Source organism: Somniosus microcephalus, chromosome 6, assembly GCF_052327205.1.
Source record: "Somniosus microcephalus isolate GS21.2 chromosome 6, FLI_Smic_1.0, whole genome shotgun sequence".
Classification (NCBI taxonomy): Eukaryota; Metazoa; Chordata; class Chondrichthyes; order Squaliformes; family Somniosidae; genus Somniosus; species Somniosus microcephalus.
This window is the reverse complement of record NC_140992.1, coordinates 227,454,340-227,472,592: the sequence shown is the minus strand read 5'-3', so window position 1 is coordinate 227,472,592 and position 18,253 is coordinate 227,454,340. Positions and strand designations below refer to the sequence as shown.

General features: G+C 39.7%; 1 protein-coding gene across 3 annotated transcripts in view; it reads left to right on the top strand.

Moving 5' to 3' along the window:
* Positions 1-18,253, top strand: part of phkb (phosphorylase kinase, beta) — a 337,093-nt gene that overhangs the window by 243,067 nt on the left and 75,773 nt on the right. For all 3 annotated transcript variants that reach the window (XM_085991512.1, XM_085991511.1, XM_085991510.1), the window contains 6 exons: positions 6,065-6,148; positions 6,893-6,997; positions 9,642-9,724; positions 10,082-10,172; positions 15,206-15,267; positions 15,364-15,526. In XM_085991512.1, coding sequence (XP_085847638.1) covers positions 6,065-6,148; positions 6,893-6,997; positions 9,642-9,724; positions 10,082-10,172; positions 15,206-15,267; positions 15,364-15,526 — 588 coding nt within the window. The remainder of the gene's footprint in view (positions 1-6,064; positions 6,149-6,892; positions 6,998-9,641; positions 9,725-10,081; positions 10,173-15,205; positions 15,268-15,363; positions 15,527-18,253) is intronic.

Below are 18,253 nucleotides of genomic sequence, written 5' to 3'. Positions count from 1 at the left end.
ACCAGCCTGTGGGACAGCTCTCCCAATTTTGGCACAGGTCCCCAGATGTTAGTGAGGAGGACTTTGCAGGGTCATCTGGGCTGGGTGTGCCTTTGTTGTTTCCGGTGCCTAGGTCGATGCCGGGTGATGCGTCCGGTTTTATTCTTTGTAGCAGTTTGGTGCAACTGAGGGGCTTGCTAGGCCATTTCAGAGGGCCGTTAAGAGTCAACCACATTGCTGTGGGTCTGGAATCATGTAGGCCAGACCGGGTAAGGACGGCAGATTTCCTTTCTAAATGACATTAGTGATCCAGAAAGGTTTTTACGACAATCTGGTAGTTTCTTGGTCACCATTACAGATACTAGCTTTTTATTCCAGATTTATTTAATTAACAATTTAAATATCCCAGCTGCCATGGTGGAATTTGAAGTCACGTCTCTGGATCATTAATCCAGGCGTCTGGATTACTAGTCCAGTAACATAACCACTCTGCTACCATTCCCCTGTGTGGTGAGGAAGAGACCCCGTGTATTGCGAATTGCCACAAATTGTTGGACGATTTGCGCCGCTCGCCATTAGCTTTGTGAAAATGATATCTCACCCTTAACAGTGACTTCACGCCAAAAAAGTACTTAATTGGCTGTAAAGCGCTTTGAGACGTCCGGTGGTCGTGAAAGGCACTATATAAATGTAAGACTTTCTTTTTAACCTCCCCATCAGTTTCATGAAGTTGCTGAATTTGCACATTAAATGCCCATTAAACTCGCCACAGAAAGTTAAATCTAGTAATTAATAGCACAAGTACCCTTTCAACGACATGATAATTGTTAATGACGGCCAATGAATCTCTCTGGCCCAGAAAGTGAATAATTAGATGTGTGGGGTCTCCTTTCTTCCGGTAGTGAATAGTTGTTGGAGATTTTTTAAATGGCAAATTTTAAATTTTCACTTTTTTTTCTTACTTTTCCTTTCTGTCTATTTTCTTCTCTCTAAATCCATTCTTTCTTCCCCTCTCTTTACTTCTGTTTCTGTATCTAATTTGACATTGAATTCACCCACTCTAATTCACCTTCCTTCTCAGTCTTTCCTCTGTTTATTTCTTAATCCTTTAATCTCATCGGTTAAGGAAACAGACTATCGGTCCCGTCATTCACCAAGGTGCCAGATGCCCTGTTATCAGCTCGCACTTCCAGCAACTTAGGGCAAAAACATTTTGAGCTGAAGGGTGCAGGAGAAAGTCTGAATAACGGAGCATGCTACGAGGTGCACTGCTCCAGCAAATTCCGGCCCAATCATTTATTATATACTAGAAAACAAATCAACATTAGAATTAAACATCACCTTCGGCTCATGCACGATTTAGAATTGCTTTAACAACAAATAAAAAGAAAACACTGACTCCCCAAAATGCATACCCGTTTGGAAAACAAAGGTCTATCCTAATCTAACCCCTTAATGAAAGTTTGTATATACCCATGATTGGCTCAGGGTTGTCAAGGCTCTCTAAATATCTTGATGAACATGGGTTGTGGTGTAGCACATGGTTTTCTCTCATGGTCAGGTCAGCCATCCGGCAAGCAGTCCACAAGATGCACCGAGATAGACAGCCCCTCTTCCACATGGTTAGGTTTTTGTAGTCCTTTTATTTTTGAACCGCACCTCTGGGGTGGTTGCTTGCCAACAATAGGCTTGTCCAGGTACAACCCCAGGATTGATTGACACTTAAATTTGTTTTCTTCCAGTGTCTTTAATGTAGCCAAGTTAGGTAGGTCTTCAGTTGTTCCGGAGCCAGATGGTGCAAGATGCTGTGGTGATCTGTTCTTCTTTTGTCGCCTTTAGCGAGATGAACCTCAGCAGCCCTTTTACCTACAGCATGTCTGGAGGCGCTTTTACCCTTTTACATAAAACTTTTGTTTAGTGTATGTATTTTTAGTACAGGGTTTTAAGAATTTCGGCCTGCGCTGAGGCCTAGAGGGTGGGAGGGTGGAGAAGGCAGGCTGGTGGCGGCCAGCACTTGTGGATTTGGCAGGAGTCCACAAAACAATATTCTAAATTTTGGTATTTATGGGGGAGTTTTCTGAGCAGCCTCCAGCGGTCCCTTTATGAACCACTGGTTAGGCTGCTCAAGTCCCGTAAATTCCAGTCAGAGCTTGTAAGCTCCAGTTAAGGCAAATAAGTTTAGGAGTCCGGGTCTGAAATGAGTGCTGGGGCATCATTTCAATATGAAAATGAGGCCTGTGGTCCTCTCAGGTGGCCGCCTGGGTTACATTGTAAAATAGGCACCGACCAATTAAGCAGTGGCCCAAACTCCCATGTAAATCAGGCATGGCTCTGCACTGGTAAATTGATTATTTCTGCACCCGTGTTATGGGCCTTAAATGGATGCAACAATGTTAAGTTTAGTTCAGTTTGTCTCTGTACATTGTGCAGTGAAACACTATATTATTGGAAAGCTGTCATAACTCATACAATTCTTGCTATGCAAAAAAGCTAACACCAAAATACAGCTTTGCAAAACTGTCTGCAGTAAAAACTGGTATATGATTCTATATTTGATTCCTGTTTTTAAGTGTAGCAGAGTTAGGTGTGGCCTGGTGTGCATGCTGGGTGTGTGGTATTTATACATTTTCTTTTTACACAATGCAGTCTTTTTTTAAAAGATCTCATACAATAGTAATCAATTCCTGCATACTGCAGTAAGCTACGTGCAATATGCTTGATATGTTACACTCAGGACAGTTAACCAAAATATACAAAGAAATTTTCTTTTTTCTTTTCACTGATCTGGAAATTTATTACAGAAATTATGATTAATTAAAACATTAAATGATGATTAATTAAAACATTTAATGATGCACCTAGTGGAAAGATAGTTCTAAATTTACCCCTTCAAATCGAGCCCAATACGATTCGTTTATTTTTTTTTTAAATATGCAATGTTCAAAGACCATTTTTATTTAACTCTTAAAACATTCATCACTAAATTGTATCGGGGTTCGGGGGGGGGGTGATTGGCAGATCGTGGGGGTTCGGCAGATTGCGGGATGACAGTGGATCACGGGGGCGGTGGATCGTGGGGGGGTGCCATCTGCCGAATCCCCCCGTGATCTAACACACATCCCTGCGATCCACCACACCCCACTGCGATTCACCGCCCGCCCCTTCCTCCCCGCGATCCGCCAATCACCCCCCATCCAATGCCCTCCCCCAATCTCTAGGCTGACTCGCAATCTCCCCCACGCCTTGTGATCTCTCCCTCCTCTCCTCTCCGATCCCCGGCTGCGGCCTTCTAGTGCAGGCCTTCTCACCAGACAGTCAACCAGCCTCTCAATCTGGCTGGCTGCCAGCTGGGAATTGGGGGAAAAAATTCAAATGAGGTCCTGCCGTTAAACTCACTTTCTCTTTAAGCACAGACTTTAAACAGAATTTTTCTTGTTATAATGTCAGTCAGGCCTAGATCCATTGTATACATTAAAGCACACAACTCTTAGCCTAAGGGCCCTAAGACAGAAGCAATATCTATAGACTGCCCCAGGAACTACACATGAAGCCCAATATAAACCTGTAATTGGTGAAGTCAATCCTTGACCCTTGACTCCTTCTCAGAAGTTGCAAACACAACTGTCAATCACACCTACTACCACTTTGATCTGTGTCACGGTTGCATGTGACTATCTTTGAAGTTAGACTGAAACAAATGGCAATAGACAATTGCATCTCTCATAATTACATTAAATCAACAGTCATTCATCAATATTGAATGGATAGCTAATCCTTGACAGTGACAAAGATGTTTATGATTGAAAATAATAGCTCTGGTCAATTTGACAGTTAACTCTTTAGACAGTCCATTGTGTTTGCCCCAGAAACTCGAGCCTTGTGGAACCTTCCCTGGCTAACCTATCTATTCTGAGCTGATGGCTTTTCTGTTGAGAAATGCTTTGCGTGACCTTGGGTGTTAGATCCTTAAATGCTGTTTCTAACAATACAAAATACAAGTTAAAAAATCAACACAGGAAAAATGTACATTTTTGTTACTGTCTCCATACAGCAGAGAAGCTGAGATTGTCAACTCAGTGATGTAGCAAGCCATGGCACAAACACAGGTCCATCACTCCATGGCACTTTACAGTACCATCAGCCTGCAGTATCACATCCAAGTTTCTTATTTAGTATGTACATGCAGAACGTGCCTATTTAATAAGATTAACTAGCATCTTGAAAGTCACATGCAACTTTTAAGTGGCTGAGGTGTGGCTCATTAATGCTTAGCTTTGTGCCTGCCCATACATTCAACCGCAAAAATTACATAAATGACATGATCAGCCACAAAACACAGGCAGCCTTCCTGCCACTTTTACCTGGTTAACAAACATATCTTGAATTACAGCAAGTGCAATTGAAACAAATTTATGTCTGGATGCACCACCTTATGTAACAGGGAATTTGTCACACAGACTCTGCTCTTAACAATAACCCAGTCCAGAGCCCAGCAAATGAGCAAACAGTAGGTGGTACCCGTGCTACCACATCTGTAGTTCTTCAGCATACCACTGGGCTTTGCTGCATGTGCAGTGTTCTAATGATAGGTAGAGTAGACTTTAATATACAAAGTAAATACGTCAATATATTAGAAACTGTAATATTGAAACTTAATGAAACAAATGGAGAACCTATTTTTTGTGGGTTATTGCTCAGAGATGAACAGGTAACTGAAAAAAATTAAAGGTAATCTGAAGCTCTCTGCATGTATAATATAGTGATTAACTTTCACTGAAGGAGGAAATGAGAATGGGAATGTGAGGAGGTAGAAGGGGAAAGGCAAGGAATGAGAGAATGGAAGAGGCAGTGTGAGAAGGGAAGAAATGAGAAAGCCAAGAGAGTGAATGAGTAAAAGGATAAAGAGAAAAGAGAGACAAGGTAGAAGGAATTAGAAGGGCTAAGAAGATATAAGGGAGGGGGTAAAAGAAAGACAGAATGAGTGAAAGATGGGGAGAGACAAATGAGAGGGAATAAGGAAGGGAGCAAGAAGGAATGAGAGGGGATTGAGAGATTACAATCCAAATTTCCAAAAAATAATCTGAAACAAAGCATAGAATTGTCATATTTATGGACACAGTTTCAAATTTCTTGCATGGTATATTTGTAATTACGGTGAGCATATTATTGTACTGTATGTGGAACTGGTGGTCCTTTATATACAATTAATTTTTTTGCTTCTTGATGTTTGATGGGTTGGCCACAGCTGAAATACATATTTAACCAGCAATCCTCTCCTGATGGAAACCAACACCATAATAAACCTCCAGGAAGATTCAATAAAACCGCTTTAAAGAATCATTTGATAAAGTAAAATGGACTGCTTTGTAGAGCCAAATACAGATATTCTAACATATTTTACAATATTTTGGTGATGTCATTTTAAACCCATAATAATTTTATTGAAGACTGCATACTCATGTAAGCTAAATATAAAATCCTTTGTTCTCACTTTTTAATAATTGCATAGGAAAGACTACCAATTTTATATATGGGAGAGTTTCACTAAGACAACAGATTTTGCCATGTTAAAATGTGCTAAATATATGACATATTTACTGTGTGGAGATTCTTTTATTATCACAGTAATGCAATATGGGCCTTCATGATGTAAGAAAATATGATGAACATTGTCAATTTTTAATAAAACAGCATTAAGATCATAACGAAGTAGCATGGAAGAATCATGCAGAACTATGGAAAATGTTTGGAGTGGTGCCAGATTTGATAAATATATATTCTAGATTGCTACCAATAGAATACATTTCTGTTGCTTAAGTGCCTGTTTGAGACAGAGTACTGTAGATTGTGTTCTCCTTGATTCTTACTGAGAACTTAATAACTAGATCTTTAATCTAGCTGGTACACAGTTTAGGATTATAATGGTGATACTTATTTTAATACCATCAATTATACATAAGTAATAGATTTGAATGTTTTAGGAGGAAATTGATTTTTAGTTTGTAGCAACAATATTTATCTTCCTTTTGTACTTCAGACTTATTTCCAGAGAAATATCCATTCTTCATAAATACTGTACTTGCAGGCCTATCTCCACCTGGGTGTAAATAAAAAACTTAACTTGTCCGGAAGACCAAATAGACCCATTGGATGTATTGGAACATCAAAGGTCAGTATTTTTTTCAACATTTAAAGGGAAATTATACAAGTTGGCTGTTGAGTTTAATGCTTAAACTCAGCACCATTTTAATAATGGAAGAGAAATATACCAAAATAATAAAGAAGTATATTAATGTAGGATTTTTAATATAACTAGTTGATCTCCTGTGGCATTGCACAATGGGAGTCAAGACCAAGTGTGGTCTTCAGGTAAAGCACGGTTACAGAGCAAGGGATAATTGGTCCAGGGAACAATAAGATCATAGATTTGGAAGAGTTTTTTTTCTTAAATTCGAAGCACTCAACAGTTAAACATGAAGTAGAGGTTAAAATAACTTGGTTAGAATGCATTCTATTTTGGTTTCACTTTTTTAATATAACTCATTAGGTAAGAATAACAATAGTGATTAGTTGCTTGAGGTAACTAAATTAAGTATGGTTGAAATTCTTGTGTTTGAATGAGTTTCAGAATATAGTCTTAATTTGAATTCATCTTTAACGAGTCTATTAGTTCTGCAAATGAGCTACGTTTATTAAACTATTAATCATGGTGTTTAATACTGGTTTGAATATATGTAAGTGTATATTTGTATCCAGATGATTTATAATCAGGGTTAAATCATATACTAATAACATGAATGAAGACAGTATTTATTCAATTTTCCTCTATCTGCTTGTAAAAACCTTTTTTTTTCTCTGTCACTAATCTAGGTCTTGAATTACATGTAAATTTTAAATTACCTTTTTCCTGCAGCTTTACAGAATTCTAGGAAAGACCGTTGTGTGCTATCCCATTGTGTTTGATTTGAGTGACTTTTACATGGCTCAAGATGTTCTGCTGCTGATCGATGACATAAAGGTATTATCTAAGGGATTATAGCGTCTCGGTTTGTCTTGACACGAGTAGAATTGAGAATCGATAGAAATAAGCTCAAATTTTGTTTCAGAAAAACAGCACAAACACTAATTCATTATTTGGTATGGCAACAGCTGATGGGGAAAATAAAACAAATCATGTATTCATATATACAAACATAATCCTGAATTAACTAATTTAACTGTTATACTTCGAGGAAAAGGAAAAAAATAGAATTTTATAAATGACTTTAAGATTGGGTTATTATTTTTCAGGCTTTACGTGTTTATTAAATATAAGAACATCTGCAATGAAATGAGTTAATATACTAAGTCACTAAAGCAATTTCTACTTGAATGTGTGTAGTCAGCTGTGGCTTATCTCACTGACATAGATGAAAACATGAAATTGACACCACCAAGAAAGTCAGATTTTTAGTAAGAGTTTGCACTGCTCCACCCCATATTTGTACATTGTGAACCAGTCCTCACTTTTGCAAATTTCCACCAATTAATGATCAAGGGATTTCACCAAACGAAAGTTTTGCAGAATTTTGGTTTATCTTAATAAGTTATGACAATTTTGACATTGCATGTTTTATTCATTTTGATTAGTTTGCTATAAAAGATTACATTTTGTAAAACTTATTGATTATTATTTTGTTCCTCTTGTATAATTCTACAGATTGCATGTAAAAAATTCTTAAGTAGAATGGAAGAGTTCAAATAATCACCGATGACTCTATGGCCCGGATTTTGCGGTAGTAATGGTGGCCAAACTGTCAACGTTGGCCATCATTACTCCTCTGAAGCTGACAGCAACTTCTGGAGTCCACACATGCAGATAAACGCGGAAATCCAGAAATTGCTGTCAGTCAGTCCCTGCTCGTCCACAGGCTGCGCTGTGGACTTCCCTGGAGCCCACAAACAATTCAAATCACACTGAACTGCCGGCAAACTCCCCTTTTACACTGGTATATTGCTGTTAAAAAACCCCGAACAGGTTAAGCCTTGTTGAAAGAGATTTAACTGGGATTTTAACGGTGTACTGATGCTGAACAACTGTTCTGGCCCTGAAAAACTAATTTTATGTTTCTGGAATGCCAAATTTTTCCATTATGATAAAATTGCCATGATTTTTAATATAATTTTTTTAAGTTTGTTTATAATATTTCAGCTTCTACATTAATTCCCTGTGTATGTCCCAATCTTTATTTTGCTCTCTGTAAAATGATTAATTAAGTGAAGGAAAATTAGTGCATTTTCCTTCCTGGTTTGCTGTCTGTGGGAATTCTTTAATGTGATTGGCTGCTTAGCCAGCTTGATGACATCACTGTTGCTGGGCACTGGAGATCCCCTTGACTTGATGCCAGAATCAAATTAATGTCGGGCAAAGTGAAATCCACGCCACAGAGATCGTTAGATCTTTGTCGGCAGCTTTCTTCAAGGTCAGCGGCGAGCACCATCGCTTCGCCGCTGACCGCAAATTCCGGGTCATATACAATTTCTCAAAAAGCTACACAAATTTCAATTGGGCATCCCCAGTGACTCAGTTGCCAAATGCAGTGAGCGGTCTTGTGTGGGACTAAATTGTACAGGCCAGAAAGATTCCAGGTGAAAACTCCAGTCTTCATTGAGTTAAGTAATCTCAGCCAGGCACTATAATTGGTATGAGTTTCCATTGGCTAGAAAGAAGAAAAGGTGGCTACGGTTCCTGTTCCTCATTATTGTTCATTAATTCCTGCTGGAGAGTATACATATGTAGATGTTAGTTCAGAAAAGGATTGGTCTCGGATGTGATTCTCTCCCACCCCACAAGCACATAGACTGCCAATACTCACAATGTAGGGTTACACGTGAAGAACTGACACTTCACCAAGCCTATTGCTGTTGCACTAAGAGTAAGTGCACTTCTTGCTTAAAACAAATACCATGTAAATATATCAATATCTATTAAATTTGTACCTGTAATTTCTGTTACTCCTATAGGTGGTACTGTGATAGGTATTTTCAGTGTTAACGGTATCGCAGTCAGTTGGAAAAACAGCAAGACCTGATGTGCTCTGTGAATGGCTAGTTTCAGGCTTCTCACATAGCCAATAGCTTTGATGAAAAACATTGTTAGTGCCATTTCTAACACAGCAAATACCATTGTCTAGTTAAGTTTCATCACTTTTATGTAAATTTGTTTTTTTATGGTTTATTATGTTGCAAATCTTATTTCCAATAATAAATGCTTGGCTTAGGGGCGAAGACAAGATGGTGGCTGAGAGGATTTTCAAAAAAATATTGTAAGCAATTTGATTGGCTCGTCTTTTTTTAATTGGTAGCTGTTGTTGACTGCCCATAGCTTCTTGAAGTTCACAATTTGTGCTGGCTGGGTGTTCCACAGCTATCTAATTGTGTTTTGTTGCTGTTTTATGAAGATGAAATTTGAGCCAATCAGGTAACACAGAACTTTGCGTGTAAAAGAAGATGTGATGTCTACAGCATGATGGGCATAGACGTGTGATGTGCAATGTTTTAAAAAATGTACACAGACAATTGAATTGACAATCCTTCCAATGTAACAAATTCTTGTATTCTTTAACATGTAATCGTTAAAATTGGCTACCAAATGCTAATTTCTTAATCGACTTGATCCCCAGAATTTACTACAGTTTACTAAGCAGTATTGGAAGATGAATCGACGTCCTCTCTTCCTTGTGCTGATCCGTGAAGATAACATAAAGTAAGGGATTATTCTGTTATGAATGCTATTTGTCATAATTTCTTTTCCAAATACAGTAAACTCTTTCTTATCCGGCACCTACGGGACCAGGATGGTGCCGGTTGATGAAAAATTCTGGATAACAGAGAGGTAGGCGATTTTTAACACAAACAAAAATAAAAACCACTGACTAACTCAGCCACCGTGGGAGACTCGGACTCGGCAAAACGAGTGCTGGATGGATTCGGCAAGATTACTGGTTATCTATTTTGCCAGTTATGAAAGAATTCCGGATGATTAAGTGCCATTTAAACAAGAGTTTACTGTAGTAAATTAATAAAAGTAAATCTAAATTGGTTCAATGTTTTTTCCATTTAGAGGGAGTCGACTTAATCCCATTTTGGACATGTTGGCAGCATTCAAAAATGGTATTATTGGAGGAGTAAAAGTTCATGTTGACAGACTTCAGGTACATGATGGTCAAAATTTGTATCTTTTATGGACTATAATTATATAATATTTCTCTGTATAAAAATCTGTGGGTATGGTTAATCCACATATATAAGAATTACTAGCCTGATTGGTTCAGCCAAAATATCGGCAATCTAAAGATTGTCGGAAAGGTGTAAGAGCAGAAATGAACACAGTTAAGGAACACATAGTCAAGTAAGCCAACTAACCCTACTCATTATGTTAATCTAACAATCCCTGCGTGCTTACTGAACCACCTCTGCTTCTGTTGGTTTATTAGAAGATTTGGCATGTTATATTCTACCTATTGTGCAAATTATGACTACATAGTATTCCAGCTGTTCGTGCCTTTTTGATATGATTACACGTGCGGAAAGAAATGTGATAATAAATTGTCCTAATTGATCGGAATTTTTTCCTGTATTAGTATGAAAAATATAGAGCTGTGCACAGCAATATTGATTGATTTGCCCTCCGATTTCCTCTAGAGAAGTTCTGTATTTCCACTTGCTCCCTCCATCAGAAAGATTGGCTGGGACGGAAAGCTCACACTTAGCTTTTCCAGACAATCAGCTTTTACTTCCAAGCCACATGATTGGGCCAGGTGGTACTTTACAGGACTAGACTTAGGCCAGAATGATACAAGATTTGTTTTACTAGTTCATAAAAATGAATAGAAACATAGAAAATCTCAAGCCTGGACAAGAGTGATGGTCCATCTAGTCCACCTTCCTATAATAAAAACAGAAAATGCTGGAAATACTCAGCCAGTCAGGCAGCATCTGTGAAGAGAGAAACAGAGTTAACGTTTCAGGTCGATGACCTTTCGTCAGAACTGGAAAAAAGCAGGTAATGGAACAGATTTTTAAGCAAGTGTAGTAGCTGGGAAATGGGGGAGGGGATGAAAAAACAAAAGGGAAGGCCTGTGATAGGCTGGAAGGTAGGAGAGATTAAGAGACATTGAGAGACATTAAGAGATATTCAAGGCAAAAGGGGCTGACGAAAGGTCATCGACCTGAAACGTTAACTCTGTTTCTCTCTTCACAGATGCTGCCTGACCTGCTGAGTATTTCCAGCATTTTCTGTTTTTATTTCAGATTTCCAGCATCTGCAGTATTTTCTTTTTTCTTTTTCTATTAACATTGAGTTCAACAATTTCAGATCATAACCACTGCCCCCTTTTTGGACAGCAGCTGTTGCTGATGATTCTGATATTCCCATTTACAACTTCTTTAGACCCATCTTTTGTTTCTTTGCTTGTCCCATTACCATCCCCTTTCACCTTCCACCATCATCCCTTTTGTCATTTAATCTCTCCTGCCTTCCACCCTATCACAGACCTTCCCTTTTGTTCTTTCCTCCCCTCCCCCCTTTCCCTCCTCTGTACTTGCTTAAAACCTGTTACATCTCTAACTTTTTCCAGTTCTGATAAAAGGTCATCAACCTGAAATGTTAACTTTGTTTCTCTCTCCAAAGATGCTGCCTGACCTGCTGAGTATCTCCAGCATTTTCTGTTTTTATTTCAGATTTCCAGCAGCTGCAGTATTTTACTTCTGTATTAGCCCACCTTCCTTCTGTCCTAACAATTGTATGCAATAATATATTTCTCTTCAATAACAACTTGCATTTATATAATACCTTTAACATAGTAAAATGTCCCAAGGAGCATTATCGAACAAAATTTGACACTGAGCCACATAAGGTGATATTAGGACAGATGACCTAATGCTTGGACAAAGAGGTAAGTTTTAAGGAGTGTCTTAAAGGAGAAGAGAGAGGTTTAGGGAGGGTATTCCAGAGCTAAGGGCCTAGGCAATTGAAGGCACGGCCACCAATAGTGGAGTGATTGAAATCGGGGATGCACAAAAGACCAGATTTGGAGGAACACAGAGATCTCAAAGGCTTTTAGGGCTGGATGAGCTTACAGAGATAGGGAGTGGCAAGGCCATGGAGGGATTTGAAAACAAGGATGACTATTTTAAAATTAAGGCTTTGCCGTACCAGGGGCCAATGTAGGTCAGCGAGAACAGGGGTGATGGGTGAACAGGACTTGGTGTGAGTTAGGATACTGGCAGCAGAGTTTTGGATGAGCTCAGGTTTATGTAGAGTGGAAAATGGGAGGCCAACTATGAGAGCACTGGAATAGTCAAGTCTAGATGACGGTTACAGCAGACGAGCTGAGGTGGAGCAGCGACGACAGAAGTACGGAGGTGGAAGTAGGCAGACTTGATGATGGAGCGGATATGTGTTTGGAAGCTCATCTCGGTGTCATATACAACACCAAGGTTGCGAACGACCTGGTTCAGCCTCAGACAGTTGCCAGGATGAGGGATGGATTCAGTGGCTAGGGAAACTGAGTTTGTGGCGGGGACCGAAGACAATGGCTTCGGTCTTCCCAATATTTAATTGGAGGAAATTTGTGCTCATCCAGTACTGGATGTCGGACAAGAAGTGTGACTAATTAGAGACAGTGGAGGGGTTGAGAGAGGTGGTGGTGAGGTAGAGCTGGGTGTCGTCCACGTAAATGTGGAACCTGATGTTGTATTTACGGATGACGTCACTGAGGGGCAGCATGTAGATGGGGGCCAAGGGTAGATTCTTGGGGGACTCCAGAAGTAACAATGCAGAAGCGGTAAGAGAAACCATTGCAGGTGATCCAGGCTACGACTGGATAGATAAGAATGGAACCGGGCGACAGGTGGACAACGGAGGAGAGGCGTTGGAGGAGGATGGTGTGGTCAACTGTGTCAAAGGCTGCAGACAGGTCAAGAAGGATGAGGAGGGACAGTTTACCACGGTCACAGTCACTTAAGACGTCATTTGTGAAGTTGAGAGGGAGCCTTTTCGGTACTGTGGCAGAGGCGGAAACCTAATTGAAGGGATTCAAACGTGGAGTTGCAGGAAAGATGGGCATGGATTTGGGAGGCGACAACACATTCATGGACTTTGATGGGGAAAGGGAGGTTGGAGATGGGGCGGTAGTTTGCAAGGACAGGGTTCAAGGGTGGCGTTTTTGAGGAAAGAGGTGATGATGGCAGATTTGAAGGGGAGGGGCACAGTACCTGAGGAGAGCGAACCATTAACAATATCAGCTAACATGGGGGCCAGGAACGACCTGAAGTGTTAATTCTCCACAGATGCTGCCTGACCTGCTCAGTATTTCCAGCATTTCCTTTTTTTGCCCCGAAAAAGCTATTGAGGTTAGGTCAATTAAAAAATTAAAACTGAGATTGGTAGATTTTTGTTGGGCAAGAGTATTAAGGGTACGGAACCAAGGTGGGTAGATGGAGTTAAGATACAGATCAGCCACAATCCAATTGAATGGCAGAACAGAATGAAGACAGACCACCTGCTGAAAAAGAAACTCCAGTTCTCATTTAAACTCCTTTAAGAACAAAAAACACCTCCACCAGCAAATTCCTTTAGTAATGTCGAGCCAGCAATTCTGCTGTAATATTAACTTCAACTGTCAAGTTCATGATTTGGGGCTTTAGTCTTGACCTTGTGACTGCAGCATTGTCATGGATGTGCCAATGGATTTGGGATGTGGGGAATGAAGCCACCTCCCCAAAAAAAGTTGTTGTTTTAGATTAACTTGACTCTTAAGGCATTAAAAAGGAAAGATTTTGCATTTACAGTTCCCACCACTTACACTGTCTGTGCTTATCCCGACAGCCGCCTGTACCGGCAAATGGCGCTAACCATTTGTCATCACCATAGGCGTCAATTAAAAAGGCACCGCTTAAAACGTATTAAGTTCGCCGGCTATTTCGTGCAGTTTAGTACTTAACTGGTGGAAGCAGCGCGAAGTCTCGCGTAGTTGTTAACAGTGCGAACAGCTGCCCATATGTGAATTTGCCTTCACATTCAGTATTGCTGCTGTGTTCTCGGCTTTCATTACTCATACACAGCCTGCAACTGAAAATCATGCAAAACGGGGACAGAATTGCCAAGAAACTTCTTTCATTTAAGTAACTGAAGGAAGCCTGCAGCTGTCAATCATGAAGGCAGGGAACATCCTGCACTTCGTTCAGTACATGCAGTGTAAACAGCTGATTGAAGTTGCCCGAAGTCTCCATTCTCTGACTGTCTCTCATAGTTGCTAACAGTGCAAACAGCTGATGGAACTTCAATCAGCTGATCAAAATAGTGTTAACAGCTACGAGAGGCAGTCGGAAAGTGGAGACTTCATTCAGGTGGTTTTACCGTCAACCACGTATAGCGGGAAAATTGTGTTAGCATGAACGTGGGGACTGTATATGACCACAAGTCGCCCCAAAGCGCTTTAGAGCCAATGTACTACTTTTTGAAGTGTCATCACTGTTATAACGCAGGAAATGCAGCAGCCAAATTGCGCACAGGAAGTATATTCAGCAAGGATATTCTTCTAATTATTTCTGATTTTGTTTGTTCTTACCTGCCGTATATATTTCCTATTACTAAGGCATTAAATTCTAATTCTAGGTCAATATATCAGGAAGGTTTTCCAGATATTGGTTCCAGATTATGACACTCTACATTTTTGTGTCCAAACATAGTTTCATTTAAAAAGAACAAACCTATATTGTTGCTTTATCCAGTCATAAAGAACTACGGTTAAACACCAACGGTAATGGCATAATATAGTATAAGAGGGTGGGAAAGTCCTATGTAGGAGTTGTTTTGCCTTCCATGTAGATATGCTTGGCACAGAAAGGGCCATGATTTTGTATATGTGGAGGAGGTCTTCATTTAAAGAATGAGGATTTCTGCACCATTTGTCACTGCTGAATTTTAAACTGATGTTCTGTCTGCACTGTTAAATGGATTGCTCAAATTGTATGAATCAAAGAATTTGCAAAGAAATAAAATTTCCTGTTGTGCATTTTATGCAACATTCTTTTTTGTTGTGCCTTGATATGAATTAATATATTTAGTTTCTTTACTAATTATAGCTACACAGTGCTAGCTTAAATGTTGATAATATAAAAAAAATTGATAATGTAGCAGTGTTTTTCTTTTAGTGAACAGCTCTTTTTATTTGTATTGCAGACATTAATATCTGGAGCAGTAGTGGAACAGCTAGACTTCCTTCGGATAAGTGAAGAGGAGGAGTATGGTCCAACTAAATCCTTTTTTAAAATATATTTCGGTTTTTATTTTACAGCGTCTTTTCTTAACAAGATTTACATGAGGAATTTATTTTTCAGAATTCCACAGTTCGTAAGTTTTGAGGAGCTGGAATTTCCAAAACATTCAAAAGTGAAGCGGCAGTCAAGTGTAACAGGTGTTGTTGATCCAGTGCAACTACCTGAGATAAATCTGACTGATTGGATATATGCCTCCACAATGGAAATTCTGCAACAACTGCCTGTAAGGAAATGAGTTACATTTAACATTCCAGTAATATCTTTATTTGTCTCTTTGTCACATACAAATAAGTATCTTGTTTATACCTGTGGGAAACGTTGAACATATTGGGACCTGTTGTGGGATATGGCCAATATATCCTATCCCCCTCCATTTAACAGATTACAATGCCCAACTATCATTAATTCTCTCGCCACTTTGTGCTGGTTCTCTGTGTAATTGTCATCACATTTCAAAAGCCATTTTATTTTTTTTATTATCACAATCTTAATCCTTTTCCATTCCAGATCTGTGAACTTTTCTTTATGGCCTGGGAATTGCGGTCGGAGGCTTGCCGCCTGCGAACGCCTTCGAACCGAAAGGAAACTACATACAGTACTTACCTGGTGTCTCCGGAGCTTTGGACTGTTCCGGTCCTGGGCCTGCAGGCGTACGCCTGCGTAAAGGCCCACGGATCCCGGGGCACGCACGGTTCGCAAGTGTCCCTGGGATCACGTGAGCCGGGCCAACCAATCACAAAGGGGGATTCCTATTGTGCTTATGGGGATTCCATTTACGTACGGAATCCCCATAAACATAATGGAAACCACCTAATGAATAAAATTTCACGCCACTTAAATAAAAATAAATGATCACAGGTTCAAAATTAATTAAAATACCCTTTAATTAAACATTTAAAATAAAAATGTAATTTTTTGAAAAATACATTTAAACAGTTTTAAATGGGACAAAATTTACCTAAACTAATTGTAAATGTAAGTGAATGTTTAAATCATTTAAAAAAAAATAATTTTAACATTTATTTTAATCATTACGCTGGTAAAAGAAGGCCTTACGCCTGTTTTTACCAGGCGTGCGCTGTTGGAAGCACCGTAAAATCCGGGCCTATGTTTATTTCTGTATGAAACTATTCATAAGTTTTGTTTGTCGTAGTGCTTTTTGTTTTAGTTACACTTTGTTCATTTGATAATTAGTAAAGAATACTAGGACTTCATGCTCATCACCAACCTGCACTTATATAACCTTTAACATAATAAAAGGACGCAAAAAGATTTGCAGAGACAAAACGGACAATGGAAGAAGATGAGTTGGGGAAGGTATTTGAAGATACGGTCAAAGAGCTAGGTTCTAGAAGGTTTTTGCAGCAGAAGAGAGTGTTAGCAAGGCAAAACTGTTTAGGGAGAATGTTCCAAAGTATGGGACTAAAATAGTTGAAGACTCTGCATCCAAAAAGGGGAAAGAGGGTACACTTAAACAAAGCCAGAATTGCAAGAGTGAAGGGTGCGCACTGGCATGAAGGAGTTGAGGATGTTGGAGTTGAGGATGTTGCAGAGGTAGGGGAGGTGGCGCGATGTATACATGTTCAATATGTTTGAGGCTGGGGTAGGTGCAAAGGAGTTAGGTGAGGAAAAGAGTGATAGGAGAGAGGATGCAAGTAGTACAGTTTTGAATGAGCTGCAGTTTTTGCAGGGTTGAGCTTAGGAAACTGATGGAAAGCATTGGAGTGACAGAGGCATAAATGAACTCACATTCTCTAGATTATTCATCCAGTAACCTAACCACTACCCCAGAAGGGAGGAAATTAGAAGTTTGAAAGAGTATTGGGGAGGGAGCTGGGGCTTTTTTTCACATGCATGCGGTGATTTTAGGGAGGTTGGAGATTGGCTGGGAAATGCAGGTGCTCAGAGAAATGTGGAACTGATCAGTGATAGAAACCTCGTAGATTCCAAAGAGTTGCAGGATGGCAATATTGAGGGGGTGGCCCAAGATCTGGGTGGGAGAGTTGAGTACAGATTGAGTGAGTGAAGAATGCAGAAAAATTGGAGGTGGATAGGGGAATGTAGCTGATGGGTTGAGTTACTGAGGTTGAGGAGTTGGTCAGTGCTGAGGACGTGAGGAGAGGAGGGAAGAGATTTTGGCAAGGAAGTTGCTGGAGGACTTGGGTGATAGCAAATAATTACTTTGAAAGAAAGATAGATGGGGTGATTAAGAGTGAGGTATTCAAAGATGGAGAAGGTGCTGGGGAAGTAAAAGGACAGGTCAAGTTGGGACTGAGCAATGAAAGCCACACCCCACCAGAGCAGTTAGAGTAGGAGATGTGTTGGAACATATAACTGGGTTACACAGCCTCTTAACAAGGGGGCAGGAGTCACACCATCTGTCAGCCAAGTTTTGTTAAGGCCAGTATGCCAATAAATTCATCAAGGATGAGTTTAGTTGCTGCAGATCAACATCCTCAGCCATTGGAGCAGACTTTGTTGGATGATATACTTTGGCCTATTATTGTAGCAGCTATATGAGATTCAGCCGACAAAGCAATAATGAGTCCTTCTGTTATCTTTTTTTTGATATGCCTCCATGCCAGTGTCTAGTTTATTGGTCCTTCAGTACCAGACTAGGAGATACTCCAATTGCTAAGGAAGAATCAGTACTAAAGACCATTAATAAAAGGGGTAAATTCACATCATTCTGAAGATCACAAACTATATATGGATGAAGCAAGCCATTTGACTCGTCTGAGCTAATCCATCCTGAAGGAATGTACACATCATGGTAACTAACCATTTCTTAAATCAGTGTTGTCCAATAGAAATCACTGACGAGCCACAGGTGTAGCTACTGCAACAGCAGTTTAGCCACATGTGCTAATTTTAGTAGGAAACACCTTACATACACACATACACTACAGGTAAATGCAATTCTAATGTACATATTTACTTAACAAACATC